The sequence below is a fragment of the Pan troglodytes genome, chromosome 18 (assembly GCF_028858775.2).
Source record: "Pan troglodytes isolate AG18354 chromosome 18, NHGRI_mPanTro3-v2.0_pri, whole genome shotgun sequence".
Classification (NCBI taxonomy): domain Eukaryota; kingdom Metazoa; phylum Chordata; class Mammalia; order Primates; family Hominidae; genus Pan; species Pan troglodytes.
Window position 1 is genome coordinate 68,345,626 of NC_072416.2, and position 27,062 is coordinate 68,372,687.

General features: G+C 45.3%; 2 protein-coding genes across 2 annotated transcripts in view; one reads left to right on the plus strand and one right to left on the minus strand.

Moving 5' to 3' along the window:
- The window catches only part of PDPR (pyruvate dehydrogenase phosphatase regulatory subunit), a 62,552-nt gene extending 46,121 nt beyond the window's left edge, over window positions 1-16,431 (plus strand). The window contains 1 exon segment of the mRNA XM_063797351.1: window positions 1-16,431. Coding sequence (XP_063653421.1) covers window positions 1-15 — 15 coding nt within the window. The 3' untranslated portion in view covers window positions 16-16,431.
- On the minus strand, window positions 15,270-27,062 carry PSMD7 (proteasome 26S subunit, non-ATPase 7). The gene is made up of 7 exons (XM_511103.7): window positions 24,778-27,062; window positions 21,350-21,441; window positions 20,412-20,504; window positions 19,904-20,001; window positions 19,268-19,348; window positions 17,165-17,256; window positions 15,270-16,269 (listed from the first exon to the last, which is right to left on the minus strand). The coding sequence occupies exons 1-7, from the start codon at window positions 24,849-24,851 to the stop codon at window positions 15,825-15,827; spliced, it is 975 nt and encodes a 324-aa protein (XP_511103.2). The 5' UTR covers window positions 24,852-27,062; the 3' UTR covers window positions 15,270-15,824.

Genomic DNA, 27,062 nt, shown 5'->3' on the forward strand with positions numbered 1-27,062 from the left:
CTAGCAAGGAACTGAGGCCCTTAGGCCCACAGCCCATGAGGAACTGAATCCTGCCAACAGCCATGTGAGCTTGGAACTGGATCCTTCTGTTGCTGAGCTGGAGGTGACTACAGCCCAGCGGACACCCCACCTGCAGCCGGTGAGCAACTCAAAGCAGAGACCGAGGTGAGCCGGGCCTGGACCCCTGAGCCAAGGAAACTGTGAGATAACAAATGTGTGTTGTAAGCAGCTGACTGTTACGGTAATTTTCTAGGCAGCCATAGGTAACCAGTACACCATGCTAGGTCAGATTAAACATCCTCAGATTAGCATCCCTTCCATTCCCTGGTTCCTGAATGTGGCCATGATTTTTAATGCATGAAAGAGCCATGGCAGGGAGATTATCTGTAGATCAATAAAATCATACTAACCAGGAACACAGGCTGATTGCCCTTCTTCCTCTTCTTGGGGAAAGAGAATACTGGGAAGTGGGATTAATTTTAATCCCTCCCCAAGACCCCAGTTTCCAGCCTGATATCATTTGCCCAGCAGTGCCAGTGGTCCCAGGCCCTCAGGTCTGGCCCAGTCTGCGACTGCGGCTCTCTGCCTTGAGATGTCATTAGTTCTTGTCTGGGCCTTCAGCCAAACATAGTTGGCAAGAGTCATGTCCAGTCTCTCAAGGACAATTTTGGGGCCGTTTCCTGTGTAATTATAGGGTGAGCAGCAGGGTAGATGGTGCTATTACAGCAGCAAATTAGCCTGAAAGGTGGCCTCTGCAGCTCTAGGACTCCCACGGAGGCTGGCTTAGGACACAGCTCTCGCCTCTGTGATGGCCTCCCCATAAGTATCTGGGGTCTGGTGGGCTGTGGGTGCAGAAGCATTGTTTCTTCTGGGAGGGTATCCATTTCACCCCCAAACCTTTGGATTTTATTTTGTGTTATTTATTTATTTTTGAGACAGGGTCTTGCTCTGTTGCCCAGGCTGGAGTGCAGTGGTGCGATCTATCTAGGCTCACTGCAGCCTCAAACTCCTGGGCTCAAGCAGTCCTCCCACCTCAGCCTTCCGAGTAGCTGGGACTATACGCACATGCCACCATGCCTGGCAAATTTTGTCTTGTTTTTTTGAGACAGGGTCTCACTTTGTCACCCAGGCTGGAGTGTACACGGCTAATGAAATTTTTTTTTTTTTTTTTTTTTTTTGTTGAGACGGTCTCACTATGTTGCCCAGGTTGGTCTCAAACTCCTGGCCTCAAGGGATCCTCCCGCCTTGGCCTTCCAAAATGCTAGGATTACAGGTGTGAGCCACTGCGCCTGATCTGAACATTTGGATTTTATAGTCAAGGTCTGCTGACTCTCTGTCATTGGTCCACACTGGTTAAAATCTGGAATGTCTGTGTGTGGGGTACATGAGAAGTAGCCTGAGTGGTAAATGTTGACTGTTATCCTGTCCCTGCACTCCATATGTGGTACTCACCCCTAAGCATCAGCTTTCTGCCAAGGGCACAGGATGTCTCTTGATAAATATTATATGGCAGAGAAGAGTGCAGGAGAAAGGGTCTACTTTGGATAGGATTTTAGAGAAAGCAACTCAAAAGAGGTGTTTCAGCCTAATGACCTGAAAGGTAAGAAGGAGCCAGAAGGCCGGGTGCAGTGGCTCACGCCTGTCATCCCAGCACTTTGGGAGGCTGAGGTGGGTAGATCACCTGAGGTCAGGAGTTTGAGACCAGCCTGGCCAGCATGGTGAAACCTCGTCTCTACTAAAAATACAAAAATTAGCCAGGTGCGGTAGTGGGTGCCTGTAAGCCCAGCTACTCAGGAGGCTGAGGCAGGAGAATCACTTGAACCTGGGAGGTGGAGGTTGCAGTGAGCCGAGATTGCGCCACTGTACTCTAGCCTGGGCGACAGAGTCTCGAAAAAAAAAAAAGAAGAAGGAGAAGGAGGAGGAGGAGAAGTAGAAGGTGAAGGAGGAGGAGGAGAAGAAGGAGAAGAAGAAGAAGGAGGAGGAGGAGGAGGAGAAGGAGAAGAAAGAAGAAGAAAGAAGGAGAAGGAAAGAAAGAAAGAAGAATCAGCCAGCCAAGTAAAGAGCTGGAGGAGGAACGTCCAGGGTTAGAAGCATCCAGTGCAGCCATCTGAGTGGGAAGGAGGCTGGCCTGTTCTGAGAGTGGGTTGAGGCTGGGGTGGCTGAGCAGGGGCAGCATGAGAGGAGATCCATAGGTTGGTGCAGGTCCAGGTCATGCAGGGACCCGTGAGCCCCGATGAAGAGCTTGGGTTTTCATTCCAAGAGCAGTGGGAAGCCCCTGGAGGCTCAGGCACAGGAGAGGTGTGACCCGAGGTACACCTAAGAAGGATCACCGCAAAGGCAGCATGGAGCATGGGTCCCCTGGAGCTGGAGGGGATGCAGGGAGGGTGGTTAGGAGGCACCGTGGTCATCCAGGAGAGGCAATGGCTTTGGGTTAGGTGTTGACTTCATATGCAGTGGAAAATGGAAAGACTCGTGCTGTCTTCGGGGTGCAATTGATATGATTTTGCCAGTGGATTGGAAATGGTGCATGAGAGAAAGCAAAGTCAAGGATGACATCTTCATTTTTGGCTTAAGAAACTGGGAAGAGGATGGTACCATTTAATCTGATGCAAAAGACTGGAGCAGGGGAGCTGCAGAGGCCGGAGATGAAGACTGTCTGGAGGAAACAAAGGTGAATTCCTATCTCTTACCACAAACAAGGTGAAAGTTTTATAAAAGTCTTAACCTACAAGGGCAAAGAGAACATAGGAGGACTTGGTGGCAGATGAGGATGGCCAACATAGTTTTACAAGGCAGACAGCAGGTGGAGGATTGTAATTGATGAAGCAGAGCAGGAAGCTGCACTGCACGGGAGGCCGATGAGAAATGAGCCACTCTGTCTAGTAGACCACTTGAGAGACTCAGGGTTTGGGGGCAGCAAGAAGGCAAGAGCGATACTAGGGTCTAAAAACAAGTGGAGTAGGCTGGGCGCAGTGGCTCACACCTGTAATCCTAACACTTTTGGAAGCTGAGGTGGGCGGATCATGAAGTCAGGAGTTTGAGACCAGCCTGGCCAACACGGTGAAACCCCATCTCTACTAAAAATAATTAGCCGGGCATGGTGGTGTGCACCTGTAGTCCAAGCTACTCAGGAGGCTGAGGCAGGAGAATCACTTGAACCTGGGAGGGGGAGGTTGCAGTGAGCGGAGGTTGTGCCACTGTACTCCAGCCTGGGCAACAGAGTGAGACGCCGTCTCAAAACAAACAAAAACAAGTGGAGTAGTTAAGCAACCGCATACAGAGGAGTTGGACACCCACCTCCCCTCCCAGACCCCAGCTCCTGCCCATTCTCCGACTGCCGCAGACCAGAAGTGTATTCAGGCCCAAGGCTTGGGGACTTGAGGGACAACAGAAGGCTAGGGAGGTGCAGAGCTGAAAATTGGCAGATAGATAGAAGTCTTGAAACTTGAAGTGGAGGCTGAGTGCGGTGGCTCACACCTGTAATCCTAGCACTTGGGAGTCTAACGTGGGGAGACTAGCCTGGGTAACATAGCAAGACACTTGTCTCTACAAAAAATTAGCCAGGCGTGGTGGCGCACGTCTGTAGTTCCATCTACTTAAGAGGCTGAGGTGGGAGGATCGCTTGAGCCTGGGAGGTCAAGCTGCAGGGAGCTATGATCATACCACTGCACCCTCAGTGACAGAGTGAGACCCTGTCTCTCAAATAAAAATAAAAAACTTGAAGTGGATGAAAAGATCTAATATGAAAGGTGAAAATACAAAGCTAATGATGTGTAAGTATGAGAATAGATTTGGGACTTTAAGCTGGGGAAGGACTTCTTAAATATGATTCACAAAGCACTAACCATAGGGGAGAATGGATAGATTTGTCTACATCAAAATAGAGGATTTCTGTTCCACGAAGCTCCCCACAGATAAAGTAACAGACAGATGGGACTGACTGAAGAGAGTTGCCACACAAAACCGAAACAGGAGTTGTTTCCTGAATATTCAAGGGATGTCTGCAAATCAACAAGAAAAAGAAAAGAAACTCAATAGAAAAAAAGATGAGCAAAAGATAGAAGTAGCAATTCACAGAAGGGGCAATAAACATGGCCGTGGGGAGAAAGCTCTATCAAAATAACTTCAGAATACTATTGCAGTCCTAAGATCTATAAAAATTGGGAAGTTGGGTAATACGCAGTGTTAGGTTAGCAAGCATATTAATAAGGGACCATCACAATCATACTTACACAGGATATAATGTGTGCAGGCTCTGCTCCAAGCCCCTTATATGTAATATTTTGTGTAATTTTCCTGACAAATCTATGAAGCAGGTGGTTTTATTATTCCCATTTTGCAGATGAGAAAATGGAGATAGAGATTTGTCTTTTTCACTCTGTCGCCCAGGCTGGTGTGCTATAGTGCGATCTCGGCTCACTGCAACCTCTGCCTCCTGGGTTCAAGCAATTCTCCTGCCTCAGCCTTCCAAGTAGCTGGGATTACAAGCATGCATCCTGGCTAACTTTTTGTATTTTTAGTAGAGATGGGGTTTCACCATGTTGGCCAGTCTGGTCTCCAACTCCTAACCTCAGGTGATCCCCCTGCCTTGGCCTCCCCAAGTGCTGGGATTACAGGTATGAGCCACCGCGTCCGGCCAAATAGCCTTAACACCTACTAGTTTATACATCTTGGATTCCAAGTCAAGCCATCTGACTTGAGTCCATGCTTTAAGCTGCTAAAATATACTGTGGTTTCAGAAATGGTAACCTCATGAACTGTGAGTAGGAGCATAAAGGACTGCAGCCACTCTAGTGTGCAATCTGGCTGTACTTAGAGACATGAACTATGCCTATATTCTATGTTCCTGCAAACTCCTGGACATGGACTCCACAGAAACTTGCTCAGGTCCTTATGAGGACATGTGGTAGCTTTGTTTGTGGCGGTGGAGAGCTGGAAGTAACCCAAGTGTCCACCACTAGGAGGTAGGTAACTAAATCATGGCAGATGACTACAGTGGATCCCCACCTTAGTGGACTAGCAGCGTAGGCAGAGTTATGTCATGATGACAAACAGCCCTGAAATCTCAATGGCTGAACCCAAGTTTTATTCCAGCTAACATCAAATTGAATGCAAGGCAAGTGTTTCTCTAGGACATCTCTGCTCTCTAAAGGGACTCAGCAGTCAGGCTGCACCCTGTGTGACTTGCCATCTCAACATGTCCCTCCTCTATCGCCCAGGTGAGAGAGACAGGAGAGGCTTTTCACTGTCTCAGTCTCACTCTCTCATCAGGCTGGAGTGCAGTGGCCCGATCTCGGCTCGCTGCAACCTCTAACTCCCTGGTTCAAGCAATTCTCCTGCCTCAGCCTCCCAAGGAGCTGGGATTCCAGGCATGCACCACCACTCCCAGCTAATTTTTGTATTTTTAGTAGAGACGGGGTTTCACCATGTTGGCCTGGATGGTCTCTCTCCTGACCTTGTGATCCACCCACCCTTGCCTCCCAGAGTGCTGGGATTACAGGCGTGAGGCACTGCGCCCGGCCTGCTTATATTTTTTCATTGTCCAGAACTCATCTCGTGGCCTTCTCTGGAGCAAAGGGGTGGCAAGTGTAGTCTGCAGTATGTCCAGGAAAGAGGAATGTGGAACAGGATTTGGGAACACATAGTACTGTTGCTGCCACCAGCAGTTACAAGCTATGAACTGAATGAATCTATACATACAGCCATGAAGACATGTCTTTAAAACATAGTTTTGAGTTTTAAAAAAAGGCAGGAAAGAATGAGATTAAAGGGAAACTTATAGAAATTAAAACACATGCACATAGAACATTATGCTGCATGGGCTGGGTGCGGTGGCTCACGCCTGTAATCCCAGCACTTTGGGAGGCTGAGGTGGGCGGATCACCTGAGGTCAGGAGTTCAAGGACATTATGCTGCATGTTCTTCGCGGATCCATCCATATCTAGGGACATTTATTAAACACATTGAAGTGGCTATAGCTTATGTGTGTGGGAAGGATGGGTGGTTAGAATGATAGAGGAAATCAGGTAAAAAAAATCAAAGAAAGGACACGTTTGATGATGGTGATGATGATGATGGCAGTCATGAACTGAGGAGTGAGATTCATGCCACTCTCTACATTTGAGGTTCTTCCTCCAGCCATGTAACTCTGGCAATGGAGTAGAATAAGGAGGAGGGGGAAGGTGAGAACATAGGTAGAAAGAGCTGTTGGGCAACTGTAGCAATAAAACAGAAAAGAGATGAACGTTTGCACATAGGCAGGGGCAGCAGGAATGCAGAAGGGCAGGTGTCAGAGAGCGTCCACGTGGTAGGACCCACAGGACCAGGTGGCTGAATGCAGAGGCTGAGGCTGAGCAGGGCGGCCAGTATGGCTCCTGTGTTCTGATGGCGTGTAGTGGCGTGACCAGCCAGGGTCTGGAAGAAAGAGGAGGAATGAGTATTGGAATCAGAGGCATCAGATAACGATGTGGGATTCTTTAAGATATCGGTTGAGTCAAATGAGTGTCTAGAGAAACTGGAGCCAAAGGGGCTCAGGAGGGTCCAAGAAGCAGTTAAGAGTACCATGATAGAAGTGCCAGGGGTCAAGTCAGGGAGGTAAGGTAATATGGTTTCGCTGTGTCCCCATCCAAATCTCATCTTGAACTGTAGCTCTTGCAATTCCTACATGTCACTGGAGGGACCCAGTGGGAGGCAATTGAACAGTCTTTTCCATGCTGTTCTCATAATAGTGAATAAGTTTCACCAGATCTGATGGTTTTATAAAGAAGAGTTCCCAAGCACAAGTTCTCTCTTGTCTTCCGCCATGTAAGACGTGCCTTCTGCCATGATTGTGAGGCCTCCCCAGGCACTTAAACTGTGAGTCCATTAATCCTCTTTTTCTTTATAAATTACCCAGTCTTGGGTGTGTCTTTATCAGCAGTGTGAAAACGGACTAATACATAAGGGCTCAGAAGGGCCAACTGGATGGGCAAAGAAGCCATTGGTGACTTTAGTGAGAGCGACTTTAGTGGAATGGTGGGGGGGCAAAAGCCAGATTGCAGATGATTAAGGAAACAGCTGGAAGACAAGGAAGGCAACAGACATAGATTAGCCATTTGCTGAAGGTTAACTGGGAAAAGAAGGATGGAGGAAGGCTACAGTGGGGGCTGCAGAGTGCAGATGTGCATGTGTAATATGGGAGGGAGCTGAGGGTTTATATGCTGAGGGGTAAAAGGTGGGGATGGAGTCAGGATTGAAAATGAGGAAGAGAGGCCAGGTGCAGTAGCTCACGCCTGTAATCTCAGCACTTTGGGAGGCCGAGGCGGGCAGATGACAAGGTCAGGGGTTTGAGACCAGCCTGACCAACATGGTGAAACCCCATCTCTACTAAAAATACAAAAATTAGCCAGGTGTGGTGGCACACGCCTATAGTCCTAGCTACTCAGGAGGCTGAGGTGGGAGAATCACTTGAACCTGGGAGGTGGAGGTTGCAGTGAGCCAAGATCATGCCATTGCACTCCAGTCTGGGTGACAGAGCGAGACTCCGTCTCAAAAAAAAAAAAAAAAAAAAAAAAGAAAATGAGGAAGAGGCCAGACACGGGGGCTCACACCTGTAATCTCAGCACTTTGGGAGGCCGAGGCAGGCAGATCACTTGAAGTCAGGAGTTTGAGACCAGCCTGGCCAACATGGTGAAACCTTGTCTCTACTAAAAATACAAAAATTAGCTGGGCATGGTGGCAGGCACCTATAATCCCAGCTACTCGAGAGGCTGAGGCAGGAGAATCGCTTGAACCTAGGAGGCAAAGGTTTTAGTGAGCCGAGATCACGCCACTGCACTCCAGCCTGGGTGACAGAGCAAGACTTGGTCTAAAAAAAAAAAAAAAAAGAAAACAAAGAAAATGAGGAAGAGAGGGGCTCTACATGAACCAAGCAAGGATCCTAGCTGGTTATTTTGATTAAAAGATGACTCAAATGATGTTAACACTGATCAGACTTTAGCACGAGAGCTGCAGAGAATGAAGACACTATGATGAGAATATATTTGGGGTTTGAGCTGGGAAAAGACTTCTTAAATATGATCCAGAAAGTACTGGCCATAAGGAAAAAATGTTAACAGATTTGTCTGCACCAAAATCTACCAAGAGAGTCCTTTCAACTAGAACTGCCGTCACCACAATGATGAACATGGGGAAAGAGGAGAGGTACCTGCTGTATATTCTCAGGCCTTTTAGAACACATGGAGTTGTTCCTCTGGCCACATCCACACGAACCTACAAGAAAGGATATGTTATAGACGTCAAGAGATGCCCCACGGATGTTACCAAGGCAAAAGGAATGCCCCACAGATGTTACCAAGGCAAAAGAGGAAGAGACTACCTGTATCTAGTATGCTGTTGGCATGGTTGGAAACAAACAACGGCATGATTCTTGCCAAGAGAATTCATGTGTGTGTATGGAGCATACCAAGCACTCCAAGAGCTGGGAAGGCCTTCAGAAACACGTGAGGGAAAATGATCAAAAGAGAAGGAAACGGCCAGGCACGGTGGCTCACGCCTGTAATCCCAGCACTTTGGGAGGCTGAGGCGGGCAGATCACCTGAGGTCAGGAGTTTGAGACCAGCCTAGCCCACATGGTGAAACCCCGTCTCTACTAAAAATATAAAACTTAGCCGGGCATGGTGGCGTGTGCCTGTAGTCCCAGCTACTTGGGAGGCTAAGGCAGGAGAATCTCTAGAACCTGGGAGGCGAAGGTTGCAGTGAGCCAAGACTGCACCACTGCACTCCAGCTTGGGCGACGGAGGGAGACTCCATCTCAGGAAAAAAAAAAAAGAGAAGGAAGCCAGAGAGTACCTGGGTTCAACTGAAGTGCCAGCCTGCTCCAGCCAGAGAAGCACAATTTGTGAGAACAGGGAAAACGAACCCAAGCTGCTGGAACCCAATCCTCTTGAATTAATGGCTTCATAGGTATTAAAAAAAAAAAAAAAAAAAAAGGCCAAGCGTGGTGGCTCACACCTGTAATCCCAGCATTTTGGGAGGCCAAAGCAGGAGGATCACTTGAGCCCAGGAGTTCAAGACCAGCCTGGGCAACATAGGGAGACTCATCTCTATGAAAAATAAATAAATAAATGATTTAAAAATGGCACAAAAAACAAACCAGACCCCTGGACTGTTAAAAAAAAACGATTGTTCTACATCAAAATAAATGTTCTCTAACTTTCATGTGGGCAGGAACCATATGGAGACCATCTTAAAAACACAGATCCCCAGAGATTGTAACACAGTAGGTCTGGGGTTGGGCCCAGAAACCTGAATTTTTATTATTTTTTTGAGACAGGGTCTCTGTCGCCCAGGCTGGAGTGCAGTGGTACAATCTCAGCTCACTGCAACCTCTGCCTCCCAGGTTCAATAGATTCTCCTGGCCTCAGCCTCCCGAGTAGCTGGGACTACAGGTGTGCACCACCACACCCGGCAAAATTTTGTACTTTTTGGTAGATACTGGCTTTCACTGTGTTGGCCAGGCTGGTTTTGAACTCCTGGCCTCAAGTGATCTGCCCGCCTTGGCCTCCCAGAGAGCTGGGATTACAGGCGTGAACCACCACACCTGGCCAGAAACGTGAATTTTTAACAAGCATCATAGTGAATTCTTCTGTCATTGGTTCTATGTTTTGAATAACTGCTAGAGAACGGCCAGCTGAGGTCCTAGTAAGTGAGAACAAATCAGTCAACCAGCCAATCAGCACCACTCGCTTCTGCAAAAGTCCCAAGCATTTGACAAAGATTTGTCACCTACAACTATCTGCCACTGTGTGAAGAGGGCTACTTTAAATGAACCCAAGTCTTGGTAAGTTTTCTTGAGAAAAACAGAAACAGGTACAAAATGAAAACAACTGGGGATTAAGTAACAGTCATGAAGGCAGTGATCATTTAAATAGGACTGGAAAGGGTGGGCTTGGAGCCAGGTTGCACAGGTTTGCAAAAGCCAATTGTTAAATTTTCAGAAATTTTGTGAGCTGGAGGCTAAACAAAACCATTGTTAAAAATTAAATTGGGCCGGGCGCGGTGGCTCACGCCTGTAATCCCAGCACTTTGGGAGGCCGAGGCGGGCGGATCACGAGGTCAGGAGATCGAGACCATCCTGGCTAACACGGTGAAACCCCATCTCTACTAAAAATACAAAAAATTAGCCGGGCGAGGTGGCAGGCACCTGTAGTCCCAGCTAGTCGAGAGGCTGAGGCAGGAGAATGGCGTGAACCCCAGGGGGTGGAGCCTGCAGTGAGCCGAGATCGCGCCACTGCACTCCAGCCTGGGCGACACAGCGAGACTCCATCTCAAAAAAAAAAAAAAAAGAAAATTAAATTGGATAAACTTACAATTAAATAGATTACATTAAGAAAAGATTTTTAAAACTCTCAACACATTGCATTCTCATTTCTTTTCTTTTTCTTTTCTTTCTTTTTTTTTTTTTTTTGACATGGAGTCCCGCTCTGTTGCCCAGGCTGGAGTGCAGTGGCATGATCTCGGCTCACTGCACCCTCTGCCTCCTGGGTTCAAGCAATTCTCCTGCCTCAGCCTCCGAAGTAGCTGGGATTACAGGCACCCACCACCTTGCCCGGCTAATTTTTTGTATTTTTAGTAGAGATAGGGTTTCCCCATGTTGGCCAGGCTGGTCTCAAACTCCTGACCTTAGGTGATCTGCCCGCCTTGGCCTCCCGAGGCCAGGTGTGAGCCATTGCACCCGGCCCTAATTTCTTTACTACATTTTACTATCAGGTGTGCTCCTCAGGTTATTTTTGTCTATCTTATCTGTAAGGTGGAAATACTATGTAGCACTGTGCTCCTGCGCGTCCAACTCAGGTTGTTGGCTTGAAACCAGGCACCGTGGAAGTATTTATACCAGTGAAATTGGGAAAGGCTTACAAATCAATGCTCCTCATCCCTTTTTTGGAGAACTGATTGTTACATGTTTACCAGAACACCACTGACCATGGTCCTTAAAGTAATTAGGAGGCTGCACACAGTGGCTCATGCCTGTAATCCCAGCACTTTGGAAGGCCGAGGCAGGAGGATTGCTTGAGCCCAGGAGTTCAAGACCAGCCTGGGCAAGAAGGTGAGACCTGTCTCTATAAAAAAGTTAAAAATTACCTGGGCGTGGTGGCTCGTGCCTGCCCTCTCAGCTACTCAGGAGGCTGAGGCAGGAGGATCGCTTGAGCCCAGGACGTTGAGGTTGCAGTGAGCTGTGATCGCATCGCTGCACTCCAGTGTGAGAGACAGAGCAAGACCCAGTCTCGATGAAAAAAAAAAATTAGAAGAGTAATACCAGCAGTAAGGAAAATCGAAGCACATACTATCTGCTTGTATTAATGTATTCATCCCCCAGCAGCAGTGTGCAAGAGGACGGTAAGGGTGGAGGTGTGGATGCTTAACCCAGTCTTTTTGCACCCATAACTTCTTCAAGTTCCTTCAAAATTTTGCCTGGGTGGCTTCAGCTGAAAGCAGAAATGGCAGGAAGTAATTGGGGGAGATTCCCAAATCTATGCCCAACTGGGAATCAAATTTTTCTCTTGCCAAGAGATGAAATGAGCTGAATGAATGACGCCATCTAGTGTCGAAGAACAGGTTGGCTCCAAAGAGCAATGATTAGCAAAAGATTTCTCTTGATTTGGGCCCTAGAAACATGACTTCCATAATTTCTTCTTCCTTTCTTTTCACATATTTTCTTTCCTCACTTCCATATCTATACTGAGTCAATTCTTAATTATTCCCCCAATAAAAACAGCCTTTACTTTTTTTTTTTTGAGATGGAGTCTTGCTCTGTTACCCAGGCTGGAGTGCAGTGGCACGATCTCCAGCTCACTGCAACCTCCGCCTCCCGGGTTCAGGCAATTCTCCTGCCTCAGCCTCCCGAGTAGCTGGGATTACAGGCTCCCATCACCATGCCCAGCTAATTGTTGTATTTTTAGTAGAGATGGTGTTTCTCCATATTGGCCAGGCTGGTCTCGAACTCCTAACCGTGTGATCCGCCCGCCTCGGCCTCCCAATTACAGGTGTGAGCCACTGTGCCTGGCCAAAAAACAGGCTTTAGTTTTTAAAAAAAGATCTCAATTTTGCACTGCTACCAGGCAAAAATCGGTAATGCCAAGAGTTGAATGGCACAGGAATGTACACAGGTATTATGTGTAATAATTTGCAATACATTTGCTTATGGAAGTTGTAAACATTTTCTCTTGTGGGCCATATAAATCAAATGTTTCTCTGCCTTCCTACATGTCCTGTATCCACCCCATTTTCCCAGACAGGGCAGATGAAAGTGGTTTTGTTAGCATGTTATAGTCTAACAAACAATCCTAACTCATTCTCAAGTTTTATTCTGCTTAATGGAAAATGGTAGAAGAAAAAGCCTTTGCATAACTACCCAGTGAATGGGAGATTTCATTCTTTTCCATAAGTTGAGGCCTATTTCCTGTTTTCTTTTTCATTTTTTTTGAGAAAACTAACCCTTCATTGAGATATTTTTAAGTCGAATATCTAGTATAAAAAGTTTGCATTGTTTCAGCTTGTTTTCATTTAAACCTGTGGTTGTCTTTCATCTGCTTCTGGCATTTTTTTTTTTTTTTTTTTTTTTGAGACAGAGTCTCACTCTGTTGCCCAGGCTGGAGTGCAGTGGCACAATCTCGGCTCACTGCAACTTCCACATCCCCAGTTCAAGCGATTCTCCTGCCTCAACCTCCCAAGTAGCTGGGATTACAGGTGCACACCACCACGCCCAGCTAATTTTTGTATTTTTAGTAGAGATGGGGTTTTACCATGTTGGCCAGGCTGGTCTTGAACTCCTGACCTCAAGTAATCCACCAGCCTCGACCTCCCAAAGTGCTAGGATTACAGGCATGAGCCACCACACTCCGCCTACTTCTCCATTGAAGTGCTCTAGTTTTGGTAAAATCTTCTCCTTGACTTCAGGACCCTCTCCACATTTATCCCCAGTCTATAACTCGCATATTTCGTGTTTTCAAACAGAAAACCGTAATTCAGGAGTGAACAGCATCCTCTGTAAGGTGTCACAGGAGCAGCCTGAAATCCATTAGGCAGTCATTCTGAAGCTGTGGTGAAATCGAAGGGAAGCTAATGTTGCAGCTAGGAAGATGAGATCCAGGCTGAGGATCACACTTTTTCCAGAATAGTTTTTCAGTGTTTCCAAAGCCAGCAAAAGCCGTTTAGAAGTCTCATCTCCAGAACGCCAGAATACACAAATGTAAGGCTTTATTTTAGGGGTGGGCCCTGGGTTTTGCAGTCAAGTCAGCCGCTATTTGTATGAGCAAGACTTCATCGGTAGCACTACTGGGCTCCCCCTCTTCTACATGATGGCAGCAATTTGGCCTTAGAAAATATGCCTAAGTGACTCCACAGGCTATAAGCTATTTTCTTCATAAGTAGAAATGGAAGATTTCTGTTAGGAAGGTAGAAGTCAGTTTTGTCCGTATGTGGGCCAAACTATTAAAAATAATAAGGCCTGGGGATTCCCATGTTCTTAGATGCTCAATAAACATTTCAGTTCATCAAACTATGACCAACTTACAAGGCTGTGGCATTGTGCTAGTTCACTGGACCCTGGGAAAGTCTTTTAAATCCAAATGATACTTTTTGTTTTTTAAAGAGACAGGATTTTGCTCTGTTGCCGAGGCTGGAGTGCAGTGGCATGTGATCACAGCTCACTGTAACCTTGAGCTCCTGGGCTCCAGTGTCCTACCTCAGCCTCTTGAGTAGCTAGGACTAAGGCACATCCCACCACACCCAGGCAATTTTAGAATTTTTTGTAGATGGCTCTTACTATGTTGTTCAGGCTGGTCTCTTACTCCTGGCCTCAAGTGATCCTCCTGCCTCAGCCTCCCAGTGTTGGGACTACAAGCACCAGCCACTGCCCCCAACCCTGCATTATGTTCTTAAAGGCAGACCTGAATCCTGTGCGGTGTCAATTCAGGTGTGCACTGGCCCCTGAGCCTTACATACAGGACCCGTTCCTTAGGATGTTGCGTTCCCTTGCTTAGAGCCTCAGCACCATGGCACCTGGCTCTCCCCCGATGCCTGGGTCTTGCTCTTGCCCATTTCCTAGCCAGGGTTTGTGGTCCAGGCAACCTGTCACATCAGTGTGTTCCAAACATGGCACCCAAATCTCAAAAGCTGCTTCAACGCTCCCATGGTTTGGGATACACCTCAAGTTTTAACTTACGTACTTCAAGTTTCTTTTATTCAATTAGATACAACCGTCTGACTTTTGGCTTCTGAAACAGGAAAGTCAATTTTGTTGTTTTCACTGTACCATGCTTTTTTATCTCAGAATCTTGATGAACTCTGAAATGACCCCTGATGGGGGCATGCCTCTATTTATGCTGAATAAGAGCCATTTTACATTTTACTACAGGTTGAGTGCCCCTAATCCAAAAATTTGAAATGCTCCAAAATCTGAAACTTTTTGAGCACTTACATGGTAATGAAAGGAAATGCTCATTGGAACATTTCCGATTAGGCATGCTCAGCCGTTAAGCATAATGCAAATATTAAAAAAAAAAATTTCCTAAATCTTTTAATACTTCTGGTTCCAAGCATTTCAGATAAGGGATACTCAAGCTCTACCTATTCCCAAATTCCCACTAACTAGCTCTTTAGCAGGTCTATGGAATAAAAATTGATGCTTCTGATTACTTTAAGGCATTATAACCTCATGAAGTGGTTTCTGAGATGCAACTGAGTTTTTGTGCTATTTTATTGTATTCTTATATCTTTGAAGATGAATAATCCACGTAGTGCATTTGAGAGGTTCTACCTGTTCAAGAGAGGAAATTTAATATCCGTGACTACTGTATGTCAAATGATTTAGTGCCTTATTTAATTTGTTCCTCTAGGAGTCCTGTGCACTTATCTTGGGGGAAACATTGTTCCATTCTTAGTAACATGCCTGTTTGGCCTGTGGTCTGAGGTACTTACAACTGCTGCAGTGTGGTAAATGTGTCCCTTTTGAAACACTGTTCTGGGGACTTCAGAGATGACTGACTGCAACCTACCACCTCATAAATGAGGGATCTGAGGTACAAACTGGAACCCGGGTCTTCTGGGCTCAGAGAACTCTCCTCACTACAGCAGACTGCCTGTTTCCATTTAGGGGAATGAGATGCTCTTTCATAAATGATACCAAGTCCAAGAGAACCCCTTAAGGCAGCTCCAATCGAAGACTGTCTTGGCTGCTTCTGGAAACTACAGATCACTACTCCCGAAGTCAAAAACGACTAGAACACAGCTTAAAAATCAAGCCATTTAATTGTATCTTTGAAGGTAAACAATATATGGAGCTGGATCACAACCCCTGAGGATGCCAGAGCTATGGGTCCAAAACATGGTGTGGTATTATCAACAGAGTTCAGAAGGGTCTGAACTCTACGTGTTACCAGAGAACATAATGCAATTCATGCATTCCACTTAGCAATTTTGTAAAATACCAGAAACAGACCCCAAGAGTCTTTCAAGATGAGGAAAATTCAACTCCTGGTTTTAGAGATAAACGAATGAAGAGTACCAAAACGTTTGTTGACTTCTCTTCATTTTTCTCACACAATCTGAAGCCTGAGCTGACTATCATATCCCCAACTCACAGCAGCGAAAGCTGCAGTTCAGGTTTGAGATCAGTCTCCATTCACTTCCACGTAGCACCACAGCAAGAGTGACCGGAGACAGAGAGCTCTTGTTGGGTCAGCTTTCTAATAAACACGTCAAGTGAAAAAGAACCCTCTAGCAGCACACTGATTTAGTTTGTAAGATTTTAATTTACAAATTTAAAAAGCTATTTAATACATGTTTTACTTTTTCTCCTTTTTCTCCTCTTTCTTTACATCACTCTTTTCCTTATCTTTATCTTTCTCCTTGTCCTCTTTCCTATCCTTTTTGCTCTCTTCTTTCTCCTGCCCTTCTTTCTTCTCTGCATCCCGGTTGGCAATCTTGTTGTTGATGAGGTTGTGCAGGGCGACCACAGAACGGATCAGCGAGGCCAAGTACACTACCACCATCTGGTCATTGGTCTTCAGGTAAAAGGCCTTGACGAACTCCTGCAGGCTGACGTCTGGCAGCAGGTTGAAGACGTCCTGCAGCTGGTAGATGATCTGGTGGTTGATGGGCAGCTTGCCTGTGGCGACTTTTTCCAGGTAGCTCCTGATATCCAGAAGCTTGGAGTTCAGTCCCTTCAAACCATGGACCTGGTTTGTGATCCGCTGGGACAGAGTGCCCACCGTCGTGTCTTTGATATCTCTGTAATAACCCACAGTTAAAAAGGGCAGGAAAAGGCATCAGGGTACCATGTTATCAGGCAAGTTCTTACATTCTAAGAAAATTCCTAGCTTTGTTGGGTAAGGCAAGTTTTTAAAAGAAAAATGTCACTTCCCCATTTGATAAAGATTTCGTTATCAATTACCTTAATTTCGTTATCATTTGGAACACATTTTATCTTTCTCATCACAGGACATTTTTCAAAAAACAATTATAAAAGGGAGCTAAAATAAAACCATTTCCACTTAAGGAAAAAAAAAATTGCTTAGGTCAACAGTTCAGATCTACCAATAACTTTCTGGGTAACCTTGTACTGAAGCTCTCTATCTCAGCTTTCCTGTTCTTAAAAGGATGGCATTTTCTCTACATGCATCTCCAGAATATTGAGAAGCTTAACTAAGATGGTAATTTTTAGAACTAGAAGGAACCTCATTGACTGATAAAACTATAACCTTTTTCAAATAAGGATTATAATAGATATAGGATTTTAAAACAAAAGCTACTCCAAGATGAAGATTCTCTCCAGAAAATGGGCTACATTTGTTGAGAAGGACACCTAGTGGAGAGTGCAGGCCTGCATTTATTTCATACCTCTCTTCCTGTCAGTCAACATTATAGTTTCCAGACAAGGTATGCTATCCACAAAGTCATAAATTGTAACTCAAGACATTTTACAGTTGATGTAGTTCAAACACTTCAATTTACAGACAATAAAACAAAGGTCTGGAAAGGGACTGTGATTTGCTCAGAATGGCAGACTTGTTAGTGGACGGCCAGGACGAGACCCCAGGTCTCCATATTCCCGACACAGACCTCTTCCTTACACTGTGTGACCTCTCGGGCAGCGAATGATTTTGATGCTGTACTAGGGTCTCACCGTAACAAGTGTTCAACTCCAACTTCCTCAGCTTCCTCTGCTCCTATTTCACTGGTCACGTGTTCAAATGTTTTCGAGGTTGGAGTTCCATCCTGGAAGAGGAAGCCTAACTATAATTATTTATTTTCCACAAACGAACTGACATGTGTTCCTTTTTGCACCCTGAGTCTTTTGCTTTAAGTTAGCTCATTTAATGAGTGCATGACTGAGAATTTTCTATGGCAAGGGTGGGTAAGGCTTACTTTGAAAGCTTAGCCTTCAAAGCTAACATCACTGTGGTGCTGCTCAGTGATGCAGTCTGCTGGGGCACTGTGCGTTGAGAAAAATCTGGAAATTCCCTCAAGCCCACACTTGGCATGAACGCACAGGGAAGTCTCAGGTTGATTCTTAAAAGTATACCGCTTTGGCCAGGCACGGACCTGTAATCTCAGCACTTTGGTACGCCAAGAATTCGAGACCAGCCTGGGCAACGTGGCGAAAACCCCTCTCTACTAAAAATACAAAAACTAGCCAGGTGTGGTGGCGGGCGCCTGTAATCCCAGCTACTCTGGAGGCTGAGGAACGAGAATCACTTGAACCTGGGAGGTGGAGGGTGCAGTGAGTCGAGATCACGCCACTGCACTCCAACCTGAGCAACAGAGTGAGACTGTCTTAAAAAAAAAAAAAAAAAGTATATAGTTCTTTCTAGAATGGACAATATACAGAATATCTGTACTGAAGCAAGTTCATGCCAGAAAATAAAACTTTTAGCCCTTTTTTGTCTCTTGGATCAAACGATTCCACAGTGCCCAAACCAATGCAATCAGAATAGTTGGCTTTCTGGTGGTCTGAATTAATCAAAGGATCCATTGGGGACATGGTTCATGGTGGTCACCCAGTGACATCCTGAAGGGACTTCGAAGATACTTTTCTCAGACCTTGTGCCAGAAGAGGCTGTACGTCTCCTGTCAAAAGGCTGTAAACTGTCTGTAAGGGAGGACAGCATAGTGGTAAGAGTACAGGCTCCACAGCCAGGCTACCTGGGTTCAAATTTGGCTCTGCCATGTATGTAACAGGTGAGCTCCAAGACCTTGGGAAAGTCACTCAACTCACACTAAGTACTATAAAAGTTAGCCGTGATTATTTTATTTAGGATAGTGTTAATCCTGCAAGGGGCATTCTCCTCTTTGCTTTGGATGCCAGGATGGTCAGAACCTTTAACAGTCTCGTGAGATTTCTTGGTAACCTTTACAGGCACTAATTCTTCTTGAGCTTCATCTTGTAACATGACCCATATGTCCCCTTTATCCCCTACTAAAAACACCTTGCTTCACTGGGGTGCATGTGTACGAGCAACCTCAATTCCTTTTCTAAAGAGGCAGGAGAAAAATTCACTAAAAACAACTGGGTCAAAACCAGGGATGAAAGCCCTACTGCAATTAGGCGATACATTTGGCTCTAAGCTCCCTGGTAGCCAGGCAAAGAGAAAAGCCCCAGGAAGACAGAGCTCGATGCAAGGAACATTTGCACAGAGCTATCCTAAAATACCCTTTTCTAAATCTTAAAACTGAAAGTAAGGATAAATACTGCATATCTAAATTCAAAAGGAGACCGTAATTCATCCCTTCAACTTTTCATTTGTAAAAGGGGAATTTGGATTTCTTGGTTTTTTGGGGGACAGCGTCTCAACTGTCGCAGAGGTTGGAATGCAGTGGTGTGATCATTGCTCACTGTAACCTTGAACTCCTGGGCTCAAACAATATTCCCGTCTCAGCCTCCTGAGTAGCTTGGAATACAGGCATGGACCATCATGCCTGGCTAATGTTTTTATTTTTGTAGGTGTCTTGCTATGTTGCCCAGGCTGGTCTTCAACTCCTAGGCTTAGGCAATCCTCCCACCTCGGCCTCTCAAAGCACTGGGTGAGCCACTATGCCTGGTTGGAATTTAGATTTCTATGTTCCTCTCCATTTCCAAAATGTGGTGATTAAAAAAGTCAAAGGGAAAAAAACTACCTTCTTTTGTTACAGAGACAAAGGATTTGTTGACCTGAAAATTGAAAAAAAAAAAGCTAATCACCCAATAAGTAGCAGTCTAACCTCCCAGGTTCATAGCAAGATGACTTACATCATGGACTTCTTCCACTGAAATGTACGCTTCTGTAGGCAGCCCTAGGTCCTTCGGCTTCACATCAATGATGACCAATACCTGGCAGAGAAACACATCTTAGCAAGTCATCTCACGCCCAGCACAAAAGGGATAATTTCAGGCATTCTTCTCACAATTACTAAAGCTATTTCTTGTATTCAATTAGAAATGAACCAGAATATTCAGCAAAAATGCATTTATGCTTCAAATGATCTCATCATTTCTTCTGCTTTTCGATCCCCTTCATTAACAAGCTGAGGGGCAGTACAGTGCCTAGCACAAGGACATTAGAGTCAACACAGCCAAAATTTCAATCCCAGTCCCACCCCTTACCAGACCTTCCTAACCATTCTGAACCTCAGTTTTCTCATTTGTAAAGAGGATATACAGTTACCGAGAGGATTACGAAACTCATACACCTGGTACTTAGCAGGTATAAACTATTATTTATCAAATATATTAGGTCACAGTATACTTCACAGAGCACTACAAATCAACAGAAGTTTATGGAGATAAAGCAGTAAGCAGATTTGCTACTCAAATTCTTCCCAGGATGCTCTTACTTGAGCTGGCTGGCAAAATCATTCAAGAGTTTTAAAAATAGACACCACTTACGGAATTAGGACAGTATCTTTTCATGAGTTCGTTGATGGCAATGTCATTCTTGTGTAGTTTAGGGCCTGTGTGGTACCAGCCAACTATTCTTTCCCTGGCTAGGAAGGAAAAAAATTAGCGGGCTTTAACTATTTCATGAAGATCTATACAACTCCCTCAAAAAGGATAAGAACATCAGTAGTTATGTCCTTTACCTCTTTGAAAATTCCAGACATATTTACCCTGGTGGTACTAAAACTCTAATGGAAGACTGACTTTACTGGATAGTTCTTCACTTTTCTGCTGCAATGAGAGGTTATTTCCCCTTGTACCCAAACCCAGGTCGCCTATTTGGCCTTAAATTGCTACTCTAGTTTTTCATGTATTCTACCTTATTCCTCTACTACCACTAGTCTTACTGAAGTGTAGCTAAGTGAAAGGGCCCTTGATGTTAAAGAAAAGCGAACAGAAGACCCCCATACACACAGATCAATTCTATGCTGTAACACCTTAGAACATCAAGACATACCATTGACTTTCTTAAACATTCCATACATGTTTTCCAAATAATCATGGTCTAAAAACCATACAGAATCGTCTTTGTCATCTTCATCAAAAGGAACTAAAGAGGAAAAAAAAAGTTAGTTTAGGGTGCTTGACAGAAACCTAGAACACAGGTCACAATTGAAGACCCCTAGGCCAGTTCTGATTCACTTACGTGTTTCACTTGCCCAGCAAAGTATTAAAAAAATTTTTTTGAGCTGCCCCAAAAACTGGGAGAATTCACATAAAAATCCAGACCTCCAACTTCTCTTAAAAAACTGGAATACCTGGCAACTACCAGCTACAGCCAGGTAGGGGCTGCCCCCTGTAAAAAAGACACATGCTTTTCAGTTTTCTAGAAGCCCAGTAACTTCCTGATATTTTTCCATTTGGCAAATGACATGACTAGCTGGTCATTTTAGACACTAGAGTTAGTGACCTCTACTCCAGAGGTCATCCAGTATCTTCTTCTTTATTGTTGTTGCTTTAATCATTAAAGTAATACATGGGTACGTTCTTGTAAGGATTCACATAAAGGGGTAAAGTTCCCCATCTCTCTCCTTACTGTACCTATAAGAAGCGTGGTTAAACAGTTTAGTGCAGGGGCTGACAAACTGTGCCAGCTGCCTGTTTTTATAGAGGTTTGCTGGAATACTGCCACTTTTGTTTGTTTACATGTTGTCTATAGCAGCTCTTGCACTATAATGGCAGAGAGGAGCAGGTGCAGTGGAGACCACATGGCCTGCAAGTTTAAAATATTTACTGTCTGGTCTAGTGTGCAATCTTCAGGTTCTCTTCTCTATACTTCAGCAATTTTAAGACAATCTCTGGGTTGTAGTCAAAAGCGGTAACAAAGGTTTATATTTTTAAAGGGTTAACTGACATTTTAATCATGCTCGGAAAAACATAAAATTTGTCTTTTACCTGCAAAACTGTTCGATACATCAAGTACTTTCTTTTGCCATGACCCCAAAAGCACACCAACAACACGCTTCTGGTTTCCAACCTTGCCGATTCTGAACGAGAAAACAGATGGTCAGTGTGGATAGGCTCGCACAGAAACATGAACCCAACAATAAGATACTCAATGGTTAGTATCAATGGCACAGATACAATTTAGTTTACCTGGGAACTAATCTCCCTAAACCAATGTAATAGGGTTAGGTTGATATTAACTATAAGGGGTAATTCATAAACTTGGTACTGACACCCACTGGCAGTTTTTACCTAACATTGACTGTGAAGTAATACATGCTTGGGAAAATTTCAAACTTCACAGAAATTTAAAATGAAGAAAATGAAAGCTTCCCAGATCTTAGTCTGAAAACACATTTAAGCTTTGCTACCATATTTAACTTTACTTTCTCTTTGCAGCTTTCCTTCTCCTTTAAACTTTTCCCATCCTGAAATCTTTTTTGGAATAAAGATGATGGAGTAGGCCGGATGCAGTGGCTCATGCCTGTAATCCCAGCACTTCGAGAGGCTGAGGTGGGCAGATCACTTGAGCTCAGGAGTTTGAGACGAGCATGGGCAGCGTGGGTAACATGGCGAAACCCTGTCTACAAAAAATACAAAACTTAGCCGGGCATAGGGGGGATGTGCCTGTAGTCTCAGCTACTTGGGGCTGGGGGACTGAGGTGCAGGGACTGCTTGAGCTCAGAAGGTCGAGTTTGAGGCTAGCTATAGTGAGCTGAGATTGTGCTACTGCACCCCAGCCTCGGCAGACCCTGTCTCAAAATAAATGAATGAATAGAGGAGGACTGAATGAGAAAGATTTTACTTGAGAATTTTTATCTCCATTTCAAACCTCCTCAGTCATTTTCTCCTAAGGAGTTACAAGTGCATCACTTACACACTCTCATTTCCTTGGTCTTCAAGAAGTATTTTTTAACCACTAGCAAATGTGTGACACAGAAATACAACTCTATGCTAAGGAAAGACAAAAGCCACTGTTAATTACATTTTCTTAACAGCTGCTAGTTTCACATTGGTTTAACTGTAGTATTTTTCTTAGCATATAGTTGGCAAATCTATAAATGGTTACTAGGTTTGGGGTTTGAATCAAACAAAGTTAATGATTCTGTATTTCTGGTGCCTCTCATTTTTGGGGGTGGGGGGGGGTAAGGGGGAAATTGAGTTTCCAACTTCAAGGGAAACTTCCATACTCGTGGGCTTTTGTTTTGGTCTACCAAAGTCCATTTGTGTTTTTTAAAACCCTACACTTACTTGATAGAGAAGCTAGTGCTCTTCTTTGTTTTTGAGACAGGGTCTCACTCTGTTGCCCAGGCTGGAGTCCAGTGGTGTGATCTTCGCTCACTGCAGCCTCTACCTCTCAGATTCAAGTGATCTTCTCACTTCAGCCTCCCGATTAGCTGAGACTCCAGGCACACACCACCACACCTGGCTAATTTTTGTTTTTTTGTTTTTTTTGGTAGAGAAGGGGTTTCACCATGTGGCCCAGGCTGGTCTTGAACTCCTAAGCTCAAGCAATCCGCCCACCTCGGTCTCCGAAAGTGCTAGGATTATAGGCATGTGCTACCAGGCTAGCCTGAAAGCTAGTGCTCTTAACAAGTGCTTGAATAGCACTGAAATAGTGCCTGCCCCTAGTATCCCATGGGAGAAAAATAGTAATTCCTCTACTGTAGAAAAGCCAACATATCCTAGGCTGAGGGTCCTTTTCCGGATCCAGCTGAATTAGTTGCACACAGCAAGTTGCGGGAGAATGGACACTTTGCAAGAATGGCTTTATAGCAGATGCTCTGAACTGGGTCTTTACATTTGCCAATTCAACTAGCAATCTTGTAAAACTTAGAAACATGTGCAACAGGTCTAGCAGGATGAACAACTCCAAAGCCAAGAGGTGGTGGATGTACACCCTCAAACAATGAGCTTACTAGATGATCTTTGAGATGTTTCCTTACCTTATTCATTAAGGTCCAAATCTCCAACTGGTCTTTTTTTTTTTTTTTTTTTTTTGGAGACAGGGTCTCACTCTCACCCAGGCTGGAGTGCAGTGGCATGATCTCAGCTCACGACAGCCTCGAACTCCTGGGCTCAAGCGATCCTCCCGTCTCAGCCTCCCAAAATGCTGGGATTACAGGCGTGAGCCACCATGCCCGGCCTCGTGTTTTAAATAAAAACTGAAACCTCATCTATATATACATTTTTTTTTTTGAGACGGAGTCTAATCAGATTCCCATTTAAAAATGTTAATGGGTTAAACCCACAGCTGATCCAGGAAGCCCTTCGGGGTGCTGAGCATCATCCAGATTTCGATAACAGGAACTCGGTCAAATGAAGACATAGATACGACCCTGGGGGCGGGGGTCAGGGCCAAATTGAAGCTAGCCCCCTCAGACCCACTCCGGCATCATCCAGGCATCATTCACTTTGCATCATTCACATTTCGGTGAAATCAACTTGGTTAAACGAGGATAAACATAAATACGACCCTGGGGCCGGGGTCAGGGCCAAATGAAGGTAGCCAACCTGCACCCCACTCCAGCATCATCCATATTTCGGTGAAACCAATTCGGTCAAACGAAGATAAACATAGCCTTGGGGCGGGGCTAAATGGAGCTAGCCCACTCCGCCCCACCCAAGCATCATCCAGACATCAGTCACTTTGCATTATTCACATTTCAGTGAAATCAACTGAGTCAAATGAAGATACGACCCTGGGGTCGGGGGTCAGAGCCAAATGAAGCTAGCCCGCCTCCGCCCCACCCTGGCTTTATCCAGATTTCGGCAAAACGAACTTCAAAACGAAGTGACAGACACGAGCTTGGGGGCGGGGGTCAGGGCCAACTAAAGCTAGCCGCATCTCCTGACCCCCAGCATCATCCAGATTTCGGCAAAACGAACTTCAAAACGAAGTGACAGACACGAGCTTGGGGGCGGGGGTCAGGGCCAACTAAAGCTAGCCGCATCTCCTGACCCCCAGCATCATCCAGATTTCGGCAAAACGAACTTCAAAACGAAGTGACAGACACGAGCTTGGGGGCGGGGGTCAAGGCCAACTAAAGCTAGCCGCATCTCCTGACCCCCAACATCATCCAGATTTCGGTAAAACGAACTTCGGCAAAACGAACTCGGAAAGGGAACTCTGTAAAACAAACAGGGTAAACGGAACAGGCAGCCAAGGCCCCGAAGTGGCGGCGGCTGGGGCAGGGGCGGGAGGCTGGATGACTCCGGCATCGTGAGCCGACGCTGGTCTGGACTCGTAAACAAGTAAGGGTCACCAGCCGCCCTATCTGCGTCCCCAGCTCGTCCGCGGCCGCCGCGCCATCCCCAGCGTGCCCGTGACTCAGCAGCGGCTGCGCCGCCGGCCCAGCTATAGGGCGCTCGCTCACCGGTTGAAATGATCCACCACACTGAGCAGCACCAGGGGGTGGACCACCACCTTCTGCACCGCCAGCTCCGGCATCGCGACACACCCCGCTCGCCAGGCCTGGCTCCCTGCCACACGCAAACACCGGCAGCAGTAGCGGTCACCGGGGCCCTTCCAGGCCCAGTTCCTCTTCTTCCGGTTCGCCAGCCCTCGCGCGGCCTCCTTCTTCCGCTCCCAGAGTGCCTCGCGCGGCGGGCCCGGATCTTCGCCACCGCCGTCATTTGTGGGCGGAGAAAGGGCTGGAGAAAGGCGGGAATCGCCCCTCGTCCCTCGCCGTGCGTTTCCCTGGACTTAAGGGCCGAAGGGACACCGGCGACTTGACCTCCTGGTATTGGCCTGCACCGTCACCTGCAGAGGCTTTTCGCCTCAGTTCCTTCCCAGCACCCTCCCCCCGCCACCCCACCAAAGTAAATAGTTGACAGTTTACTTTTCTACCACCCGGAAGAAGTTCACTTTTGCTTCAGGTCAAAATCCTCCGGGATTTCTGAGAGGAACTTTAAATCTCTAACATAAGAGCACGCTTTTAATGTAATTTGGTAATTTATCTCATTCTCGTTTTCATTGCCGGGGGAATTTCTCCTTTATCTTTACTGTGGACACTTTGCAATGAACGTGGCAACCTGCAGGTTTCCACCTGTCGTTATATTACTGCTTAACTAGGGCTAGAAGAACGCAATTGTGCCGTTGCTTTTGAAATCAAAATTTACAGAAGCGTTGAAGAAAAGACGGAAGGAAGGCAGTAAGGAAGTATGTTGTGATATGTAGCTAGGAAAGAGAAGACTAAGGTAGACAAAGACTTAAGCTTATTTGCAGGAGGCAAATTATAAGAAAAATCATACAGGTTTATATCGTCTCATTTGAAGTTGCTGTTTCTGTAAACGAAAACAGTACTTAAGCAACCTGAATTATTTACTTATTTTTTGTTCTGTCTTTAAACAATTTTTGCTTTCCGTTTATCACCAGAGGATTTTCCCAACATTTTGGCCTCTTGTCTTTTTAAGGTGGACTTCCTGATCTCCAAATGTCGAGGGACACACTCAGTCTCTCTTATTTGTGGGTGGTGAAAAACATTAGCAAAGATTAGACTGAAATTTGGCCACCAATGAGAGACATTAATGTAGTCAGGAGTTTGAATTTGTCTGCATGTGAATTTATCTTTGTCTTCTGTCTGCAACTTGGCTTTATTTTCAGATTTTCTGCTAGATCTGCAAGGAAGTAAATGGCAGGATATGCTTAATATTCATAATTAATTGAAGAGACTCAATGCTATCTTTATTTTTTCATTTTTTTTTTTTTTTGGTACAGTTGGTGTCTCACTATGTTGTCCAAGCTGGTCTTAAACCCCCAGCCTCAAGCAATCCTCCCACCTCAGCCTCCCAAACTGCTGGGATTACAGGCGTGAGCTACTGTGCCTGGCCATTCATTCTTAATTATAACTAGAAAGATATAAGGTTTATGTTAATGGGGAAAGAAAACTAAGAATTATTGAATCTATTGAGTGCCTATAATATGCCAGCCCTGGTTCAGACGCAAATATTTAATCCTTTTAATTAATGCTTCTCAAACTTTGATATGCTTACAAATCACCAGGGGACCTTGTTAAAATTCAGATTCTGATTCTGTAGGTCTGAGATGGGACCTGAAATTCTGCGCTTCTAACAAGCTTTCAGGTGAGGCCCACGCTGTGTTAACGAGGCTTGTAACGACCTTACGAAGTCGGTATTTTCTCATTACAAATGAAAATTGTTGCTCAAATGTTGCTCTCGAGGTGGGCTTTTTCTCACGCTTCGAAAAAATTTTGTCTTTCTCCCCCTACTTATGTGTTTCTGCTTTAGTTTTCTCCATAGTTTTTACCACTTGTGAATAGTTTGTAGAATTTACTTATTCTGTTCATTCTTTGTCTCTCATTAGAATGTAAGCTCTTGTTTAGTTTGTAAACTCCTGTTTACTTTTTTTTTTTTAAATAAATGAGAGACAGTCTCGCTCTGTCACCCAGTCTGGAATGCAGTGGCACAATCTTGGCTCACTGCAGCCTTCACCTCCCGGGTTCAAGCGATTCTCATACCTCAGCCTCCCAAGTAGCTGGGACTACAGGTGAGCGCCACCATGCCCCACTAATTTTTCTATTTTTAGTAGAGATGGAGTTTCACTATGTTGGCCAGGCTTATCTGGAACTCCTGAACTCAAGTGATCTGCCTGCCTTGGCTTCCCAAAGTGCTGGGATTATAGGTGTGAGCCACCGCACCT

What these genes read in the sequence shown, in the direction of transcription:
- PSMD7 (XM_511103.7), bottom strand. Translation starts at nt 24,851, where the DNA reads ATGCCGGAGCTGGCGGTGCAGAAGGTGGTGGTCCACCCCCTGGTGCTG. An exon ending in AATGTTTAAGAAAGTCAATG is followed by an intron (nt 20,002 to 20,411) that starts GTATGTCTTGAT and finishes TTTCCTTCCTAG; the next exon opens with CCAGGGAAAGAATAGTTGGC. An exon ending in GGAGTTGAACACTTGTTACG is followed by an intron (nt 16,270 to 17,164) that starts GTGAGACCCTAG and finishes GGGTTATTACAG; the next exon opens with AGATATCAAAGACACGACGG.